This window comes from Ostrinia nubilalis, chromosome 11 (assembly GCF_963855985.1).
Source record: "Ostrinia nubilalis chromosome 11, ilOstNubi1.1, whole genome shotgun sequence".
Classification (NCBI taxonomy): domain Eukaryota; kingdom Metazoa; phylum Arthropoda; class Insecta; order Lepidoptera; family Crambidae; genus Ostrinia; species Ostrinia nubilalis.
In genome coordinates, this window is record NC_087098.1 from 8,484,833 (window position 1) to 8,507,547 (window position 22,715).

Sequence of the window (22,715 nt, forward strand, 5' to 3'; positions counted from 1 at the left end):
ATAAACTTTGATATGCATAGTTTTCTAAATGCATAATGATTTCTTAGGCATAATAATAACTTTCTCTAATTTTCAATACCATAATTTAAATAATCATAAATGTAAAGAACATAATTTTTATATACATAAAGTTTGTTTTTAATAAAATACTATAAACATAATTTAATTATTTATAACATTTAAAGTCATAAATATTGTCTATAAGAGCAACCAACATTGAAGAGTAAATAATTATATATTTGTGATGTTGCGAACGAGCCTCCTTCCACTTTTATATTCTTTCGGCCTATAGATTTGCAAAAACTAAATTCTCTGTATCATTGTCATTTTTTGTTCTTAATTTTTGACCTGTCTCTAAGAAAACTTAAGCTCGTAAAAATACATTCTGTTTGATCTCGAATCCCTCTTATCTATTATAACGCACATATTATACAGTCCACATTTCTTTTACAACATTAAGCTTGCCTGATCTGAAATTATGTTGATCCCGACTGGCCGTGGTCTCTTCCACGTGGTACTAGTCTGCCCTATACTAGAGTGTAATTTAAAAGCCGGAGGCGCGTAGGCGCATGCCGGATATACGTTACGCCAGAGCGGAAGGACCGCACTTCCCGCAGCGCCGGAGATAAGGCAAGCCTAATGCTTGCTTGCATGCTTGCTTGCTTGCTTGCTTGCTTGCATGCATGCTTCCTTGCTGCTTGCTTGCATGCTTGCTTGCTTGCTGCTTGCTTGCATGCTTGCGTGCTTGCTGTTTGATTGCGTGCTAGATTGCATGCTTGCTGCTTGCTTGCATGCTTGCTTGCTGCTTGCTTGCTGCTTGCTTGCTGTTTGATTGCATGCTTGCTTGTCTATTTATATTTGTTTACTTATATTTTATATGTATAACATTTTTATATTTCATATTTGTTAAAATTATGGTATTTTGTATATTATGAATAGTAATATTTATGGCATTGGTTTAGATGCCAATAAATGTTATGCCTAGAAATCGTTATTAAAAAAACAAGAATACAGAAAAAATATATACTAATATATTATTATAATAAAAGTGGTTATGGCAAAAAAATATATGCCTTATGATTTATTCTGTATGAACGTTATGCGAAATGATGAGTATGCCAAAAAACTTTATGCACTCTTAAATTATGACAATATTTTTTATGCAACCGAATATGGACCCATTCTATTTAACCTAGAAAGGTATTACAAGTTAGAATCTAAAGACTTTTCGTCGTGTCTCCGTGTGTCGTCGACATCGAATCGAACCTACAACCCACTCAGTCTGAACCACCGCGCCATATAGACTACGTAAACATTTATTCTGTGCTACTGCTTCGCAAATTATGACTAGACGAACTTGGTCTACTTAAGAACGGATACGCTTTGTGAGCTGGCGGCGCGTTTTTATTGCCTTTGACAAAGTGGGCCCATAAATCATGTGCTACCATAAGTAGAGTTTCATTGGTCGTACTAAATAAATAATAATAATAATTTTGTGGCGAGCTGTTGGTGAGTAGCGACACCACGGGGCCAGTTGTTAATCCGAGTGCTCCAGAGAGTCGGTCAAGACCCTCGTCTTCGGCTTGCCGAAGTGGAATCCGAGAGGGTCTGCAGGACTTTCACCTCTGGCTTGCCTTAACCGGCCGGCCAGAGTGGAGTCGCTAGAGCTATATGCTCCAGGGGTGGAAGTGTTAAAGGGCATAACGCCGCGAGTAACCTCGGAGAAAGCGCAGCACACCTCTCTACACCCCTGAGCTGGCAGACGCCAATGTTGCCCCTCAGTCCGGTCTATACGACTCATGACGCCAGGGGGGGCCCATTTAGTCGCTGGCTAGTCACCGCCTGCCATTTTTTCAGTCAGAGACTATGAACCAGGCAGGTGTCCCGTAGTCTCCATCCATAGCCCAGTAACCAGTCCCTCCATCCTTCATCCATAACCCTAGTCCATTCTCCAATAACTGAAATAGCTCCTGTGCACAGGCTGGGATGGTCTCTGGCTACATCCCATGATATAGTCAGAGACTAGATCCAGCATGTGCACCACTTTCACTTTTGTCGATTATTTTGCGCTTAAAACGGCCTCTACGTGTTGGATCTGTATCCCCACGCAAGCCTGTAAAGGACCGGGCCACTTTTGACCCGTGAGCTCCAAAGCGTACAAATAATAATAATAAAATTTATTTATTTCAAAACTTTACATGCACATAAAGTAAAGCACTGGTTCCCACACTAGGATTCCCTGTGTTGTGGGAATTGTGGGATCCAGTCTCTTTCATCTGATTATGTTAATACATTAAGGTTATAGAACAAAGTTAAAGAGAAGAAGCAATGGAATGTGATAGCCGAGTGCAATTTGAAATAATTGTAGTGTATGTGTGTTTGTGTTGCTGGTTGTGTGAATCCTACTTCCAACTAAAATTAATATTAATATTATAAATGCGAGAGTTTGGATGTCTGGATGTTTGTTACTCTTTCACGCAAAAACTACTTAACGGATCCTGATGAAACCCCACAGTACCACTGCTGACAACCCAGGATAACATATAGGCTTTAATTTATGACGATCGATTTGTGACAAACGAAATTTTACTCGGGTGAAGCCGCGGGCAAAGCTATGTAATTAAGAGTTCTGTATGCGTGTAATCTAGGTTATATAACCATTTGGTGAGTACATTTTTACATTTACGCCTTGTTAGTTTACCACATCCAGTAAGGTATTGATTCTATTGTAGATAAGTGGCCCCTTGAAGGTAAATGATCTTTTCCCAAACATTAGCTTGCAGGTTTCCTTTTTCCACTTCGTTTTCCTCTGTGACCTTTGGCTTTTTTGGATTGTGCATAGTGAGGTTTTGTGGTATTTAAGCGTGACGGCAATGATATACAGTTGTCGCACTCTCATCAGTCCTGTTTCCTTATAAAGAGTATCAGTACAGTATCTTATTCGCTTTTGGTACATCACTTTTAGAATAGCTCGCTGCACACGTTCAGCTTTTATGAAATATGTTTTACAGGCAGCTCCCCATGACACTACGCAATAATTTAGAACTGACTGGCATAGGGTAAGATATAGTCTGCCGCACAATTTATAAACGCAGTAAGTAACACTTGAACAGTTTCGAGAAAAACGCGATCAAAGTTGAAATTTTATTTTGGGGTGTCTACAATTAATTACGCAAATATTTGTAAAAAAAAATATATGGGCTTATAGAGCTAAACTCAAAGTTTATTTTGATATGAGGTTTTTGTATTTTAATTAATATTTTGTATTTAAAATTATTAAAAAACTGTTTATGTTATGGATTAACTAAGTTTTCGTTCGATACTTACTACCCATGAATGCAGTATGATTGTTCCTTAGGTACTGCGTTTATCAGTAGTTTTCGTTACTTACGGTACATGTGTTAAATGATTGATTTAAATTTTAGTTCTTACAACGTAATATAATGCGCCGTATCTTTACAACTTACTGCATTTATGAGTGGGAGTGTGAATCAAAATAATTAATCAAAACTTTAAATGCGCAGTAATAATACAATTATACTGCGCTTATCATAAGCCAATAACGCTTTCATGTTGAACTTTCCCAAATGACCAAGGGGTAAATGAAACAAGTATTACAAAATAATTGCTGAGATCGCTTGTTATTAAATCAAAAATTAAGATATGGCACCCACTTTTAGATCTTAAATATACCAATCTAATAAAATAAAGACTCGGTCTTTCGTTTCAGCCGAAAGAAGTCCACTGCTGGACAACGGCCTCCCCCAAGGATTTCCACAAAGACCGGTCCTGTGCCGCTCGCATACAGGCACCTGACGCGACCTTCACCAGACCATCGGTCCACCTAGTGTGAGGCTTGCCCAAGCTGCGTCTTCCAGCTCATGGTCGCCACTCAAGAACTTTCCTGCCCCAGCGGCCATCAGACAACTTATAGTGTCTCCAACCTTCAGAGGAGTGGGTACAGCACGGCATTTGACATGATTTTTGTCTTATCCATTAAAGACCCATTTGTTGAGAGGCTCTATTGAGGCAATCGAGGATTGAGCTTAGATCCTCCACGTTCTCAGCCATGACTACGATATCGTCCGCGAATCAAAGATGGGTGATGTACTCGCTGATGATATTTATGCCCAATCCGCTCCAGTCCAGAAGCTTGAAAACATCTTCCAGAGTCACTCTGTACCACTGTGGTAGTGAACAGTTTTAGAAATATGACATCTCCCTGTCTGACCCCTCGCTCCAACTGAAGTCCTGATCCCGGAGACGGACTGACATTGTGGCCTATTCGTACAAGCCCTTCAACGATTATATGTATCTATAGTAGGTAAATTTGGCACCGTTGGAGAGACTGTAGCTTGAAGAGAGGTTTTTCTCATAGACCACAAATGCCAGACAAAGTTGCTGATTATTCTCCTCAGTTTTCTGCCATAGATAAGTATTGTGGTCTATCATACTAAAGACTTATCGGAAACCGATTTGTTCGGGAGGCTAGATGTCGCGTGAAACCATTCATGATGGCTCTTAAAAACAGAATCAGAAGTGAGATGGGTATAAAATAAATTCTTCAACAAGGTTTTGTTACCTTTTTTGAAGAAGAGTATCACCACACTTCTGTGCCATGCCGTAGGCGTTTTTCCCTCAAGGATGACGGAATCGAATAGCTTCTAAAGAGCCTTTATTACCGGCGTTCCGCCTGATTTCAGAAGCTTAGCCGTTATTCCATCATCGCCCGGTGGCTTGTTGTTTTTCTGTTTGGCTCTCAAACAATCTAATCTCGTTCAGACACGTCCGGGATATCTTCGGTATAATGTCGGGTCAATCTAGCTCTTGGGTCTTCGGCTAGATTTGTCATTTGGACAGGTTTTCAACTTCTTCCAATAACGTAAGAGTCAGCCACTGCGTTCATAACATGTTAACACCTAGGCAGCACTCTGACAATCCTTAGTATGTACGCAGTATAATTGTAATTACTGCATTAATATTAAGTACAAGTCATCTGTTTTTCCTATGGAAACATAATATCAGTGTGTGTTTAAGTGGAATTACTGCACATAATACTATGTGCAAGGTGAACTTAACAATTGTAGAAACATAATAAGAATGATGTAATTGGCACATACTGCACTATTACTGTGTAGCAAATTAAGTAAGCACGAGTATTCACGTAATATTAAGTTATTATGTGCTCTTACTGCTAACATAGTATGTGAAGAAACCTACAATCTGCTCTTTACTGCGTTTATGATAACATGTATCTTCCGTTCTAAGATAGATAGAAAAAAACGGGTCTTTGATTCTTATAGATCGCGATGTCAGGATTCAGAATATTCAAAACAATCATAAATGCAGTAAGTGGTACTTACAGCGTTTATAAATTGTGCGGCAGTAGTGTTTTCAGCAATTGCGTGTCAGAGATGGAACGCAGTTTCCTGAAGATATGCATAAGCTTTCGAACTCTAGAGCTCAAATAGTCAAGCTGTTTTGTCCAGGTCAGATGTTGATCTATGTACACACCCAAGTATTTTATGTAGCTCATCTGTTCAAACGTAGGACAGTTACAGGCACCTGTATTTCTACATGTATGGAGCTTTATTGATACCTGGCTAGTAGGAGCTGTGCGTTTAGTGACGCTGAAGTTGACCACTTTGGTTTTATCTAGGTTCAAAGTGAGCAGATTATGACTAAGCCAGTTAGCAACTGTTTGCATACCCGATTCCGCCGCGTAGTGGGCGTCCTTCCACGTATTGCCATGGAAAATAATGGCGGTATCATCCGCGTAGGCAAAGATTTCTGCATTGTCAAGCTTGAGCGCGCAAAGACCGTTGATATAAATAATGAAGAGAGTCGGGCCGAGGACGCTGCCTTGGGGAACTCCGTATTTGGTGCAGACATCGTTACTACAGTGGTCACCTATACGTACACTTTGTCTGCGATCAGTGAGATATGAGCTGAACCAATTCAGAGCAACGCCTCGGATGCCGAGACTTTCCATTTTTTTCAGAAGAATTGACCTTGACACGGTGTCAAAGGCCTTTGCCAAATCTAGGAAGACTCCATCACATCTTTTGCCACTGTCCAGCTTTTCGATTATGGAGTCAACCATATTTGTCACAGCATCCTCGGTTGACTTGTTGTTTCGAAAGCCATACTGGTTTTCACTTAGCAGGTTTCGGTCCTCTAGGTATTTCAGGAGTCTCTTATTCATCACTTTCTCTAATATTTTTGACAGAGAGGATAGAAGAGATATCGGTCTGTAGTTGGATGCCAGTCGTTTTTCCCCTGACTTGTATATCGGGCACACATTTGCTACCTTCATTGCCATAGGAACCTCGCCCGCTCCAAAACTAAGGTTGCACAAGTAGGCTATGGGACCGGCCAGACAATGCTTGGCATTTTTCAGAACACGATTATTAATGCCATCCCATCCTAATAAAAATAAATATTGGTCCTTAAGTACTTAATACTACGGATACTTAGTTACAGTGAATTGGATGTAGGTATTAACTCTACAAAAGGATATTTATAATTTTAATGAAATGATGTTAGTTCCGTTTCGGTGCTTTTAGAGTAGGCGCACACCGTTGATTTTTCGTCGGCCGATAGTTTAGTCGGGCAGTTGATCAGTATGGGCATGTATGGGAGTGCGCACACTACGCCGATTCGATTTGGCCGATTCTTCATACAAATTAAAATCGGGCCCAACTATCGGCCGACGAAAAATCAACGGTGTGCGCCTACTCTTAAAGCTCCAATCGTGCCAAGCCCACCAAACAGAAAGTTCCTGTCAAAAAAACGAGCTTGAGCCCCATTAAGTTTAGTTCCGATTAATTTTATGCATTCACTCCGTTTATCATAGTTAGTACCTACACCTCATATAGCCCTAATTATTACAAGGTTCGATAGAAGCGTGCCATATGACTGTCGTTAAGTTTTATATCTAAAGTGTCTACTACACTTGGCGATAGCTGATTTTTTATAACACGACATCTTTAATTTAATGCTTAATTAAAATGAGAGATACGGGTCTCAAGTTCTCATGTAGGTACTTGACGGCTTGACGTTTTGGCTGCTACGTTGCAGTCGTGGTCGCAAGCAGACTGAATGCATAATGTAGAACAATGTTAAACTCTTCATATACCTACTTAAAAGAAAGAGTAATAAAATACTTAGTTAAAATTAACAAAAAAATCTGTGTGATATCGTCTAAGCAGAATAGAACCACTACCATTCTTCTCGGTCGTTAGAGGATTAGAGGCGATCCTAGGAGTAGCGTGGGGATTGTAGGTCAAAAACTCCATTTGATACTGGTAAATTAAAGAGGGTCGATAACCCATAGGATGCTATGCTGACCGTCGCGTCGATTGACATATCGACGCGTAACTAGTGTACAGGCAACTTTAGAAGCTCAATCAAACTTGCACTGTCCTTGCCTGGGCGCACCCGCCGCATTTTCCTAAGCTCGAAGGGGCATAGGTGTACGCAGGAATGATTGTCCATTACGTCACTCACCCATACGTTATCACATGGCCCTATACTATGACTAGACTGTTGACAACCGCCTTGTATTGTATAAAAGCCTTACAGAGCCCGTTAGTGCAACATATCAGTCGTAAGCTTCGTGGGGTGAGAACACGAAAAATGATCGCAAAAGTGAGTAGATAACCAAGTATTTTATTTATTTAGTTTTTTTTTACTTTTTACCTTCTCGTGAAAGAGCACTTTTTTACTTTAATAACATACAGTTAACGTCCATTTTAATATCGTGTGACGTAGGGAGCTATTTAAGTCAGTGTAGAATCTGTAAAGATCGCTTTATAGCGATAAGACCGCCTAAATTGTGCCGTATTATCACAGATATACTTTGTAGTTACATAACTATTTTTTTCTTTATGTGGTGTACACACAATAAAGTGTGTTCTATCAATCTCTAACTACCAAAAAGAGAAATAAGTACCTAAGTTACATATAGGTAAGTAGGTAGCTTAAGCCTAGAAACCCTGAATTATATTTTGTAAGTTTTACTTTCTCCTATTTTTTTTTAGGGGTTCAGGGTCCTAAATTAGGGTTACCTATATTTAGGTATTTTTTATGTACCCATACTGAAACGGATGGCTACTTTTTCTCCCAGATCAGCCTCCTCGTCTGCCTGGCGGCGTGCGCCCACGCCGGAGGTCTACTCGCGCCCGTCGCGTACGGAGGCTACGGCGGGTACTACAACAACTACCCTGCGCAGCCCGCGATCGCCAGCCAGCACTCAAATATTCTGCGGTCACCTTTCAATCTTGGACAGGTATCGTTAACCTCGCAGAGATTCGAAACACTAAAAGGGATCGATAAAACAGGAGATTTAAATCACAAGAGACATTCAGATAGCCTTATCGTACCAGACCTAATAGTTTTTAACCGCGAAATTCATATAATCAGAGATTCTACAGTTAAATTTTTGAGCAATAAGTAGAATCATCCCTTTCGGATCGGACATTTTTTTACATCATACCAGAATAAATGCTCGCGGCAGCCAAAGTTTTGATTCTCAACCTAGTTCAAAAGCTACCTACGGTACTGCGCAAACGGGCCTTTTTTTAAAACCATCATCATGGCCCATTTTAGCCTCCACTGCAGGAACACGATCCCCTTCAATTTAGCAGAGGCAAATGGAGGATTTAGCCAACACTCCCCATTCTGACCAGACAAGTTGGAGAGAAAACAGAGAAATTATTAAAAATGGAGCTCGTTAGTGACAGTATTTAATTAAATTCCAGGTGTCGACATACAGCAAGGCCATCGACACCCCGTTCTCCAGCGTCCGCAAGTCTGACATCCGCGTGAGCAACCCTGGCCTGGCTGTCGCGCCTGCTTATGGAGGCTATGCTGCCCCTTACGTGTCCCACGTAGGAGTTGCTGCGCCCTATGCCGCACCAGTAGCTAAGGTAATTTAGGTGTTAAGTTAATAACACGACATTGTAGTTTGAACTCACATGAAGCTATCAGGGCTCAATCTAAAGCAAAGCTTGTGCTTGTATGCCAGCAATAGACAACGGATATAAAACCGATTTACAAGCCTACTGCGCTAAAATAAGTCAGCCAAGAGTTAACGGTAGCTTGCTGCCCCTTTTGTCGCATGACTGTCGCCACACCTTTTTCGGCACCTTTCGTGATGAATGGGCAATAGTTCGATATCACCACAGAATAATAAATACTTATCACATATTATGACTCCTAAAGGATTTCACCCGCCACTGAAGTTACAAAATAGGTATCTCCCAAGGTCCCTTTGGTTCTATTGCGTTGTGTGTACCAGAAGCTGAAAGCACGAGACTCGTTCGCTGTTATACGATGTATGGTTGAACAACTGGGAAATATTTTTTTTAGGTGGCCACAGCTGGTCTTCTTGGCGTGGCGTACTCCGCAGCTCCGGCTGTCTCCCACATGACCTACTCCAACGGACTTGGCCTCGCCTACGCTTGGTAATCGTGTCGAACTCAAACTGAAGTTGCCTAGCTAGCCTAATTGAATGTAACGTCTATTTAAAAGCACTGAATGATTCCTCTGTATTTGTTACCTAATAGTTTTAACATAATTTATTGATAGAATATAAACATTTAGAAAAAGTTGTTGTTTTTATTTGAAGCCCATCACTTAGTTAGTAATAAGGCCGCCACCAACCGGCCATTGTGGAAAACATTGGGGGAGGCATAATATGTTCAGCAGCAGTATTCTTAAGGCTGAAAATGATGATGATGATGATGACTTATTAATAGTGGCTACCTAGTACCTAACTAGGTACATATTGCTCTGGTTTGCCGTCTAGTTCTAGAAGGTACGTTTTCGTGACGACCTGCGGACTGCGGTACCCTCATTAATGACTGGGAGGCTTTCCCCGTATCCGCAGCCCAGGTACGAGTCCCTGGCAGACCCAAAACTGTACATGGAAGTAATATACCAGTCCTAGTATCACCTAACTGTTTCCAAAGTAAATATTATTGCCAAACAAACATGATAACTACTGTTGCACCTAAGGCTGCAAAGTTCATAATTTTATTAACTTATACAGTGTGAGTCACGTTAAAGTGTACATATGAAAATAGATGAAACTATACCTATTTTATCGACAAAAAGGAGGTCAAATTTTTTTTGAGTTTTTTTTTCGCTCCCGGAGAGGCTTAGTTCAAACGATCATTGCAAACGTTGTGAAAGGGATAGAGACATGCGATTTGGTTTTACAAAGGTAATACGATAAAGAATAACACAAAGTAATAAAAACCACCTGTTATGGGGGCATTATTTGGAGAAAATTATCAAATAACCAAAAAAACACGAATTTAAAAGCAGATTTTTTTCAAAAAGTATATTTTTTTATTATTTATTGGCATTATCTGAGTATTTTATGTATTTTTTTAGTATCGCCTGCTATTTAGCATTATTACTGTTTTTATTTTATCAGGATATACCTCTTAGTTTAAAAGTTATGACGTTTTCTTTACAATAAATCATTGGAAGAAAAAAAATTCTATAAAAATTAAAAAAAAAAAAAAAAACATTTTTTACCTCTTTTTTGTCGATAAAAATAGGTCTAGTTTTATCTATTTTCATATGTGCACTTTAACGTGACTCACACTGTATACCTACTTTTATTTCGATCGAAACGGAACGTAACTTTTATACGTGACATCAGCTGTCTGTCTGTCAAACAAACACCAATGACTTTGACAATACAATAAAAGTACACCACTGGTTCGGCAAGAAAGAATTTCCATCTCATTAATCTGAGACATTTATTGTTAAATAAATTACCTGTGTGTATAAATAAAGATACGTGTCGTGATAACGAACCACTTATGCGCTGAGCCTAGGTGTGCTGTGTTTATTCACGGCGGCGCTGAATTTACATTGGCATTACAGTAGTTACCTATCTGGTACTCGGAGCACGTGAACAATAAAACTCGAGTTTCAAACAATAGTTACAGCACATTAGCTAGCACAGTGAGCATGTCGGACAGCGGCGACAGTGATATTGTATGGACTCTGTACAAGGATAGGCCTGAATGGAAAGACATAACCCCTGTGCCTGAAGACGATGGACCAAACCCAGTTGTAGTCATTGCGCACTCTGAAAGATGTAGGTACTTTAGTAATCATACATATAGTGCAACTCAATAATTTCTTTCTACCTATTAGGTCTACAAAAACTAATTTTTGTGATTTAGACTCCTATTACAACATAAACTTAGTAATTTTCCTATAATATAGTTTTACTAGCTACCACCAAGTTATGACATGGAATATAAAGTGATTTTCCACCTGTTACATTTAAAGTTATATTTAATAGAGATTTATTTTTCTAATTTGAATGTCAACTTTCTTTCCAGTTGAAGATGTTTATGACTATTTCCGTGCTGTGCTGCAAAAGAATGAGAAATCAGAAAGGGTTCTACAGCTGACCAAAGATGCGGTTGAACTCAATGCGGCTAATTATACAGTCTGGCAGTACAGGTAAGCTATTTTAATTGTGGTTTGTTATGCCAAACGATCTGAGACCAAGGCCAATAATTTTGTAACGCATTGGCATTTTGATTGTTAGAAAAATATTGATTGTTTCTCATATTAATTTCATCACTTGCATGATATCTGTGACATGTACATTTGTCAGAATTAAATACTTTTTTACTTTTATTTTAATATCATGTGAAATTAATGGTGTATGACAAATTTCTTGCAGGAGAGACATACTGAAATCCTTGGGTACTGATTTGAGATCAGAATTAGATTATGTGGAATCAGTAATAAAACAATCACCAAAAAACTATCAGGTAATTGAAATTAACTACCTATTTTTAACTGACACTAATAATTTTGTATTTCCTTACATGTATTACTGATACCAAGAAGTATGTAATATGTAAAATCTTGTATATTTTTAGGTGTGGCACCACAGAAGAGTGTTGGTTGAGTGGCTACAAGACCCCAGCCTTGAATTAGAGTTGACTGGTGATGCCCTTCTTCAAGACCCTAAGAACTACCATGCCTGGCAGCATAGGCAGTGGGCTATCAAGACATTTGGGTAAGCCATGTTCTTTTTTAGATTGGTTGACAGTTTTCTACTACAAATAATTATGAATTTAAATATTCATAATTTGTAGTAGAAATTAAAACTATTAAAACTCATGGACTGAGAGCTTGTGAAACCCAGACCAATTTTAGGGTAGCGGCTTAAGCTACATTCAGCTACAATCACTAAAACTTCATGGTTCATCTTTATTCTGTGTTGGTAGCATGAGCTAACAAAGGACATTGTCAGAAACGGCCTCAGATTCCTGGGCACAGCAGTAAAGTATCAAAATTGATCTCTTACTTTTTGAATACACAAATATTAATTAGATTGTAATGGACACTTGAGGATTAGAAAATGAAATATTAAAAGTCTTTTATATGTATACCATAATACTATGACGACATCCGGACATTTTAGGGCGTGGCCTGCTCCATATCCTATGAAGTTCCATAATTTGTGTCGATAAAATCTATGTAAAATCGGCACAAGGCAATGCCGTACTTCATTGTTAGGAATCCACGTAATAGTGATGTTGATTGCGGTCATCATAGACAATAAGATACCGATCTTGTAAATAAAATAAATCGTCCAAATTGCTACAGTATGACTAGATTTTAATTAAAAGTTAAAAATATATTGCACGATACTACAAGAAGCTATCTAATGTGTCCAACTGGTCTAAAAGGTCATGAATAAAATAAAAAGAATTGTGATTATAATACTGATATTGACAATGACATAAATATGGGATCATCTTTAATATATCTGTAACAGTTTCAAAATCCGATGAAAAATCCAATGCCGCTTAAAGTGAGAGAAATGTCTAAAGTTCTAATAGAATTGAAAGTTTTATTCACTCAAAATGCTTATAACAATAATTGGTAATACATTTCAAATATTAAGTACCTACCCATGGACCTATAAAAAAAGTCGGACGGATTCTCATCAACAAAATACTGTGACATTAGGATACACCAGCTTGCCTGTACGTACAGGCCGGCACGCACACATTCACACCCTGATACACCACTTCGAGTGCAAACTTCACACAGTTGACACATTTAAGCAGCGAAAAAACAACACGAATACGACATGTCTTGTGTGATGAAATTGTGTAAAAACCGTTCTGTTCGAACAAACAAAAATTAAGGAATCACATTTCACAGGCAAAATAATAATCCAATCACTTATTTCCCGACATTAAAATATTGAAATTAATTGAAATCAAACGTCATTCACTCGAAAAAATAATACGTCAAAGACCAGTGTTCTCAGTTATTTACGTGGGAAAATTACCCGAAATATGGGAAATTAATAATAATTTTAGGACTTTTTAGTTATTTATTACGCATACTATGGAAATAAAATAATTTATCATAATAATTGTGTTTTAATGGGATATATTTTCATAGGCAAATTTGATCCTTCCCAAAAATGTGGAACTGCGAAATTCAAATTTTCTTACATTGATTGCAAGTCAGTGTCAGGTTATATGTTAAAAAAAATCTATCAGAGATAATAATAATATATTGATGATGCATAAGATTATGATTATAATGTACACAAGATTCGTAATTTGTAACTGCGTGAATCATTTTTGATCAACATTATGTACATACCCTGACACACTGACTTGCAAACAAAGTAAGAAAATTTGAACATTAAAAATTTCGCGCCTACCTCAACGCATTCACCTTTCATCCTTTTAAAATGGCCCGGAATAATTCTGTCTACATTTCCAAGTACCATCTGCCGATCTATGTTTTTCTTAAAATAAATGGGTAAAATGTTTTGGCTAACATGGCATCCCTAAATTCACTCACACAATAGACAAACGCCAAAATTTTGCGTCACAGTTTTGTTGTAGCGCGAGTTCCGTCCGCCTTTTTTTATAGGTCCATGTACCTACCTTTATAATGTATCGATAGAACCAAAATGATGTCCTCTCAGTTTGGAAAGGGAAAACCCAGGATTGGGGGAGCGCTCCAGGCAATTTTCAGAACATTTCATAGGTGGTAGTAAATAATATTTATTTTATTATTAAAATTGAATATTTTGATATTGATAAAATTGAATATACCTTTCGATTCAAATACCGAATATTTTTCAATCGATAAAAATTATCGAGAATTGTTAATAATATTCAATTAAAAGTTGTTCAATCCCTAGTCATGCATAGACTAAGACGGTAACCATGGAGATAGTTAGTTTGGTAAGTCACGTGTTAAATGTCAAGAGTGGAAAGTAAACATAGGATTCATGTTATTTATTTACGTGCAAAATGTAAGTAAGTAAATGATAAAAGTGGAACGCCGAGCTATTTCCAAAACCCGTCCAATATTATAATACAATTTGGCTGCGACAACTACAATACAGAACATCTCCCAAATCGATGTGCATACAATATTATAATACAATACTAGTAAGTAAGAGGTTATGATAACAATATTGCTATCAATAAGTTTATAGAATTGGTCCGCCAGGAATATTTGTTCTTACATAAAGATTTGTGTCATTTAGAACCTAGAAAGTATTTTTTCGGCACTGTTGATCTAACGGCGAACAATGTATGGAGAACGAACATTGTCCTTTCAGATTTGATAAAATAACTAAGGTCTAGGGTCCACAGGCTCTTGTTCTATCAAAAGATTCAGTTCTATATTAAGTTACATGTTACGTTAAATACTATCTTTATTTTATTTACCCATATTGCTACAATCATAATGCTATAACTATTAGCCCTAATTACTACATTAGCCTTGTGTTAAAAGTCTTCTGTAATGGTATAATTTATATGGCCTACTTTTGTGTGTCACCGGATTTATGCATTATTTCCTAGTATTTGATAAGAAAAATTGTGACTAACAATTTATATTGTTTGATGTTCTGCTTCAACTTTTTATGAGCCATAATCTTCATTACCTTGAATGGTATTTCAATACTTCAAATGTAGTAATTTTTAGTATAAAGAATAATGTAAACATGTTAATGCTGAAGACCATTACAAAGTCTGGGGCATACTCAATACATATGGCATATCTTCCTTTTGCCACTAACAGAAAGTCCTATTTTTAGTCCAGGAGTCCTATTTTTATTGAACCTAAGCTGATAATTATTCATTTTAAGTAAAGGCGTCTCATTAAATAAAATATTTATTCAATATTTTCAGGCTCTTCAATAAAGAAATGGATTTCGTTGACAATCTTTTAACCGAGGATGTCCGCAACAACTCTGCTTGGAATCAGAGATATTTTGTAGTCAACAATCATCTCGGCTGGTCTGATTTGAATGTTCAAAGAGAAATATGTTATGCAATGGAGAAAATTAAGTTCGTGAAAAACAATGAAAGTTCATGGAATTATTTGAGAGGAGTCCTGTTGCACGATAAGAGAGGTATTAGTGGTAATGCCGTGGTTACCTCATTTTGTGAAGATTTGTATAAACATAAGTGCCGTTCGCCATTTTTATTAGCATTTATCATTGATATATGCGATGAAGCCATAAAAAAAGGTGAGATTAGCTGTCTACATAGTCCCGATAGAGCCATTGAACTTTGTCAAGCATTAGCAACGAAATATGATAAAATTAGATGCAAATATTGGAACTACATGTGTGAGAAATTTAAGATAGCTAAAAAGGAACAAGAGGAAAAGAAAGAACAAAATGGGGATGCAATGGACGAATAAAGTTACTATTGTAGATAGGAGAAACAAATATCAACACGAATCTGAAGTTAAGTTAAGGTTTTATAGTATGTTCATTGAGCATTTTAAAGCAATACAAAAACTGTAATAATTAAAAATGTAAAAATACAGAACTGCAATAAATAAAACAGCTTAAATCGAAAAGTATTTTAATGCTTACTTAGAAATTAACGTTGTATCATATGTTTTATTCTATGTCTTTGGAGTTGGAGGGTCTTTGCTCCGAATTCCCGCCTCTTTGGTCGGTCATACCCATGTTCATATGAATGTGAGATCGAATAGCGCGCGCCATTATTTCGCAGTCGCAATTTCGGTTGGGGTTCAACATGTCTAGAATGCTAGGCCGCTGTTCTGATGTCTGTGACACTCTCTTTAGGCTCTTACTGCATTTCTTTCGTTTCGCCCCTTTGCCGCGGATCCCGCCGCTCTTGCTATCTTTTATCGTAATCGCTAGTTTTTGTAGAACGTCGGGACAGTTTCTACATTCGCAGTGTCGACAATCGCAAAACGGCTGTAATATAGCAATCAATTAGTAATGAACGCTTTTATGGTGTATTTTGATAACGTCTATGTCGCTACGTACCTTGGAAGTAGGAATCCGACCTGACTGACCCTTTTTTGTACTGCCTTGACCTCTCTTCATAGTTATGTTTTGATCAAAGATGGTTAGAGAGCGATTTCAGGCCTTCATATTAGTTTTGCTATTATGTCCATGCTGGTTTGTGATTAATTTTATGAGTTGGTTTCCTACATTTTATGATCTCAATTTTTGTAATAATGTTTTGGTATCGATGCGAGCTATGGCTATGACACCCTAGTTTTTGACAATTCTTCTTTTATCTTTGGGCAATTCCCATAAACATGACCCAAGTAAGCATACATACTCATTGTAAGCACAGTATATATATGAGCTAAAGCAGTACGGAAACTTAGCCCTTTCGGCGAGTTAAATACCTACACTTCAACTGAGTGTTAGGGTTGGCACTCTTAATCTTTATAAAATTAATAAGGTTCTTACTTACTTATTTATTAAAACGTTAATTAGGTTCTATAGGTTCTATAATGATCGAATACATAATCGAATAAATTGATTAAGTAGGTACTATTAGAGGCCGGTAGATGATCTATTCTCATAAATAAAATACCGGATACTTACTTTCACATAGTACCTATTGCCTCATTTTAAATACAGTTCATCACTTAGTACAAAAGCGCGCGGAGCAAATTACTTTATCAAATAGAACACACAAATTGTTAAAAAGCGTAATTACGTAATTTAAAAAGAACTATTAAAAAATCAGATGTAAGCACTTTATTTAAAAATAATCATTTTTACAATTCAGAATTATTACGAAGTTTAAAAAATGAAAATTCTGGTTTTGAAGATGCTGAGTTCAAGCAGCCGTATACTACGCAATACACTCGTGGCATGTTTTTAAAAATACAGCGGACACCGCATGCAATAAAATTATTATTAAAAAACACAACGCGCGCGACACTCGCGACGGATGGACTGCGAGGTTCGCTTAGAGCTCGTGTAAAGCGTGCGTCTGTGTGCGTGAGTCTGATTTCGAGCGTTTGTATGAAGCTTCCGTACTGTTTGATTTATCTACTGTGTTGTAAGCTTTCGAAAATTCCATAGGGTCCACAAAATTATATGACGGTTTGTCACTAAATACTCTTGACCACTTGACCACACTTGACAGTGCTTGACAGTCGCACTATCATGGCACAATAGTTCAGGACAAATTTTTCTTTAATTATTAAGCATAATGAGTTAAAATACATTACCTACGTAAAATAATGATTGAAGGTGAATCTGGCTTTGAGTTTCGTTGAATAAATCTCAAACATGTGGGACACTGTTTTACCCAAATCTCACTGCAGCTGGGAGCCAGTTGAGCTGAGAATCTTGAAGCAGGAGCTCGCAAACATGACCTGCAAGTGTACCACTTGCGAAGCTTTTAGGAACCCCTCGCTTCATATTCCCCGGACGTCTAAATGTAATGACGAAGCAGTTCAAGTAGACCAAAAAAGTGTCCTACTCAGTCGGTACGTTTATGCCGACCCACTTATACCTCGTACAGATGAAAAATCTAATTTAGAGTGCATCCACAAAGACGTATTCTGCCCAAACTGTTTCCTCATCTGGGATCTGATGCGAAGCGCGAAGAAAGTGTACAAAGACGCAGAATCAGAGACTACAAAGTCAGATTCTACCGATAAATCGACAGAGAAAACTATTAACTTCGTGGACAGAACCACTTCAGTAACCAACAAACCGGTACTGAAGATGATATCGAATCTAACGCTTTGTGATTTCATTTCAAGTTGTTCCAGTGAAAGTTCAATCATCAATCACTCAACAAAGAAGAGTAACAATCATGATAGAGTAACCTTTCTGGAAGACTTTCCTCACGTAGATGCAAGCAAGATGAAGCCCACAATACATGATACGGTGCATGGTAATTGCTTTTGCTTGGAACAATTTGTGGATTCAATAAGGCCGCCTTTGCACCATTTACTATAAATAAACTGTCTAACATTTTCAATTATACTTTTTTTTAGAGTTAGCTATTAATTCAAATTGTATTAAGTATTTGCATATCAAGGTCGAGTCTAATTTCTTTTAGCTGTGGAACTCGTCAGTTATGGGTGAAATCACAAACAGAGTCATGTAACACGAAATATATTTAGTATTTTATGTAGCAGCATAGTGTTTAATAAATCTTGCCGATGGGTCAGAGACTTGCACCCACTTCGGCATCCAGTAGTAGGGCGTGAAGTTATGCTGTCCTGGGAATGATTTTTCGAAAACACTACGATAGTATCTCGATTCTGTGGTTGTTGGTTGAACGCCTTCATATTTTTGATCCCCTTCTGTGAATCTCTCTGCAATAATTTCAGCAATAGTCGTAAATAATGATTTCTTCACCGACGCCACTCCATCGCTAAACGCTTCTTTATGTCTCCATAATATTGAATCTGGCAGTAAACCGCTCTTGGCGAAACTGCTTCTCAATAAATGCTTTTCGACGCCGTTTTGTGGCTGTCGTAATTTGGGATCTATGCTCAAGTAATGGTTGGTGAATTGGATATCTAAAAATGGTACACGGAGTTCCAAGCTATGAGCACTGGTCGTGCGGTCTGCCCGCAAGCCATCGTACAAGTAAATATCGGATAGCAAACGTATGCTCTCATCGTGACCAGCTTCTACGGTCGGGGCATCGCGGAAGTAAATGTAACCTTGAGCTAATTCGTCCGCTCCTTCTCCGCTAAACACTACGGTAGTGTCCGTGTTGTTTTTGATATATTTCGACAAAAGATACATCGGTAAGCTGGCGCGTATTGTCGTTATGTCAAATGATTCCAAATGGTAAATAACATTATCTAATGCTTCTCTAACGTCGTTTTCATCAAATTGAACTTCATGATGATCTGTCCCAAGGTACTCTGCTACGGTTCGCGCTGCGGCCAGATCTGGCGAGTCACCCATGCCTATAGCAAAGGTCTGAATTTTATATGGAAGCTGGTGTTCCTTGGCAAGTTTTACGACCAGTGCAGTAATCAACGATGAATCTAAACCACCGCTAAGAAGACAACCAATTCTTCTTTCGGCCATCAATCTCTTCCTGCAAGATGCTTCAAGTAAATGCGCTGTCTTTTCGTAGACATTCATTTTTTGCAAATCTCCATCTGGCACGAATGGTATAAATTGAGGTGGCATTCCAGGTTTGTAATACTGTTCAGTATAATCCACTGTCACTTTTCCCTGTTCAGTCATACTCCAAACTTGGAAATGTCCCGGTGGGAATTGTCCCAAACTTGAGTTTTTGCTACCTTTTTGTTTTAGTCCAATCAGACCCTTGGCTTCGGAGCAAATACCTAGTACGTCGTTGTCTTCATCGTGGAACCTGAACAGTGGACGGACGCCGTAAGGGTCTCGAGCGATGTAAACTTTTCTTTTTTCTCCGTCAACGAGACAGAAGCTGAAAACGCCGTCTAGTTTCCTGACGGTTTCTGCGATACCGAAGTTCTGGTACATGTGGATGATTGCTTCCACGTCGCATTTTGTTTCGTATGGGAACTGGTGTTGTTCCTGCAGTCGCTTGCAGTTGTATATCTCGCCGTTGCATATGAGGGTGGTGCGTGGGTAGGCGTGGAGTCTCATGGGCTGCATTCCATGGAGCCCATCGACGATGGCCAGTCGCTGGAAGCCGAAGATGACGAGTGGTTCGCGAGCATCTTGCTCGATGCGCCACGCGTCGGGTCCCCGGTGCACGATGTTGGAAAAGCATTTGATGCAGGTCGCGCTCAGCCCGCCATCTACGCCGAATGTCGCCCAAATGCCACACATTTCAGGACCTGTAAGTAAAGACACATACTTTTTAGTGTTAGAAGTGAGACTATTTTAAATGTTTATTATTAAATAAATTGCATTTATTTAGATTTTGACTTCTATGTAGATGTAGAGTACTAAGCTACATAACAGCCGCTTAACTGTAAGGAATTTAATTCATTCCAAGTTCTTATCGTACCTAAACGCCTAAACCCACTAAAAGCATTGATTTTACATATAAAAAATGTTGAATGGAACTGCCTGTCTGCGTCATGTAGATAACAGCTCTGTCTACTTGTCTGTCTGGTATAGATACAGATGATACCATAGCAATGTATAAAAATATAAAACCTGCTGTTCATTAAACTTAGTGACACGCAGAGCAAAATGTCTAACATTTTGTGTACCTGTACATATCGGTATTGAAAGAAGCGTAAGTATTTTAGACCAATAACCGCCTTAAAGAGGTCCCAGAAATAGATGCTTAGGAAACAATATCAAAGGAATATTTATAAATAAACTTGTTGGAATTATTTATTTAATTTATTATGTTGTTCACATCATTATCGCATGTTATTGAGTAGAAATTTAGATAAAAAGTTTTGCTGTACTTATTCAATTTTTTAGTTTAAATAAATTTGATTATAGACAATCCACTATAAAATAACGAAATACAACGTTAAACCTTAAGTTCCACGTAGGTTATGTACGTGCATTTTTATTCCATTATGTATTTTAAACACCTGGGTAAATAATTACATTCAGCATTAGATTGCATTGCAACGAAACTTATTTTTGCAGCTTAGGAAAATGATAATTATTGTTTTCGCCAACAGCTCTATACTGTTATAAATAGTCAATAATACTTGATTATACACGGATAAAATTTAACCATGCCTTCTTTTGACATTCATTGATTTTAAACCACTATTCCGCTTAGCAACTTATTATTAGGAGGAAAAATTCAATTCGGTATGGTTGTCTCTTAAGTGAATGTCTATCGATTATTTATTAACAATATTTAAATTGGGCACTAACCTTGGAATATGTTACAACTCTGAAAGTTAAAAATAAATTACACGTTTATCGGTTTCTTGCCACAGGGACGACACGCGTCCGATCGTTGAGGTTAGTTAACACTACTGTGTGCACTACTGTCTGGCTTGTCTAAAACGCTGGCGAAGACCGATCATGACGTCTATTAACGAATAAAAAAATCGAGTGGGTTTTGGTAATATCGAGTAAACTGAGTCGTTTGTTACATGGAACTATATAAAAGTGGGGAATCTGGAAAATAATAGCTGCAAATAAATTGGTAGGCATTAAAATATTGCTATAAATTCAAACCAAAACATTTTCTCTACGGTCTTACGTAGCACTCGCAACCTGCGAGCGAGAGCGCGTTAAAACGCGCGGTTTTATCGATTGGCTTGACGTTTCTCGCTATCGAATCGAGTCGCTCCGGCTTCTATTGTGTCGGTGCATCTCTAATCGTCATTAAACGAAGAAGGCCACATGTGTTAAAGTGCCGTTGTTGTAGCAAATGGTCTTACTGTTGCTTCGAATAGGGTCTCTATTCGCAGTCGTTTGACTTGCGGGTTAATTGAGCCCGTGTTCGCCGAATAAAAGTAAATTCGAGTCTCTAGACATTGCTATGCGATATTGCATCATCTTTGCGCCGGTATCCGATGGCTTGATGGGTCAGGTCACCTAGTTACAGTTTTTTTTACAACTAGCTCTCCTAAAATAAGTCGCTATCTTCATTTAGCGCTATTTTACGCTTTAATATTTGACCTTGATATTTGATTTACCTACCTAATTGAGCGCGATTCATTTACCTAAGTCCTAAGCAGTTGCACATTATAGGACTTAAGTAATTGAAATGCAATTTGTAAGCTGATACTTAACTAAATTGTGTATGATACCCAATGATGATACCTACTTGCTCATGAATGTAGCGTTATTAGAAGGTGCCACAATTTATGAAAGCATCCTATTGTTTCCACTAATGAATACATTTATAGATTCCCAAGTGCATTCACGTTTGTCAATACAGGTGTGCCATACAAAATACCTTTTACAAATACGTCAATGTGTAGACTGAACTGACGCAATATTAAACAAAACCGCTTTGATCAGGTTTTTTGTTTGCTAGTGTAAGTATAGTGATAGATAAGTAACCCACAATTTACCTACTTTTCATAGACCTTTTATATCCTTTTGAAAAGGTCCATGCATTTATTTTATCGGACGGAACCTGCGACCTCTGGCAAAGTTTACGTCAAAAAAGACGAACTACCGTTACGGGAACCACCAGGTCAGATAGAAAGGGCTGTCCTAAACCAGTTTCTTTCCTAGTTTTCTTGTTTTTCCTTTACATTTGGTGCATGCACATTGACTAATGCTTCAATCACATGTCATGTTGGTGTGGTTGAAGCTTTGTAGCATTAGCGGAGATATTAAGTTCTATTGAATTCTTACAGCAAACTTGAACAGCTGTGGTTTTGCTGCTAATAACTTATCAGGAATCGAACGTACTCATAAATCGATTCAAACTTCTGTTCACAGATCCCCAAGGACATCAAGTATATTAATGTGCCCTCGGTACTATAAATAGTGC

The 22,715-nt window shown here is 38.0% G+C and overlaps 3 protein-coding genes and 1 long non-coding RNA gene across 4 annotated transcripts; 2 read left to right on the top strand and 2 right to left on the bottom strand.

Annotated features, from left to right (window-relative positions):
• Positions 1-7,592: 7,592 nt before the first annotated feature.
• On the top strand, positions 7,593-9,611 carry LOC135075870 (pupal cuticle protein C1B-like). The gene is made up of 4 exons (XM_063970333.1): positions 7,593-7,650; positions 8,129-8,290; positions 8,763-8,930; positions 9,373-9,611. The coding sequence occupies exons 1-4, from the start codon at positions 7,639-7,641 to the stop codon at positions 9,469-9,471; spliced, it is 441 nt and encodes a 146-aa protein (XP_063826403.1). The 5' UTR covers positions 7,593-7,638; the 3' UTR covers positions 9,472-9,611.
• Positions 9,612-10,697: 1,086 nt separating this feature from the next.
• On the top strand, positions 10,698-15,900 carry LOC135076211 (protein farnesyltransferase/geranylgeranyltransferase type-1 subunit alpha). Its single transcript, XM_063970695.1, has 5 exons — positions 10,698-11,119; positions 11,370-11,493; positions 11,720-11,810; positions 11,922-12,061; positions 15,222-15,900. The coding sequence occupies exons 1-5, from the start codon at positions 10,990-10,992 to the stop codon at positions 15,736-15,738; spliced, it is 1,002 nt and encodes a 333-aa protein (XP_063826765.1). The 5' UTR covers positions 10,698-10,989; the 3' UTR covers positions 15,739-15,900.
• Positions 15,889-16,787, bottom strand: LOC135076215 (uncharacterized). The gene is made up of 2 exons (XR_010258215.1): positions 16,340-16,787; positions 15,889-16,267 (listed from the first exon to the last, which is right to left on the bottom strand). It is a non-coding gene; the product is annotated as an uncharacterized LOC135076215 (long non-coding RNA).
• A 1,642-nt stretch (positions 16,788-18,429) lies between these two features.
• Positions 18,430-21,224, bottom strand: LOC135076198 (asparagine synthetase [glutamine-hydrolyzing]). The gene is made up of 2 exons (XM_063970678.1): positions 21,134-21,224; positions 18,430-20,121 (listed from the first exon to the last, which is right to left on the bottom strand). The coding sequence occupies exon 2, from the start codon at positions 20,111-20,113 to the stop codon at positions 18,458-18,460; it is 1,656 nt and encodes a 551-aa protein (XP_063826748.1). The 5' UTR covers positions 20,114-20,121; positions 21,134-21,224; the 3' UTR covers positions 18,430-18,457.
• Between the last annotated feature and the right edge of the window lie 1,491 nt (positions 21,225-22,715).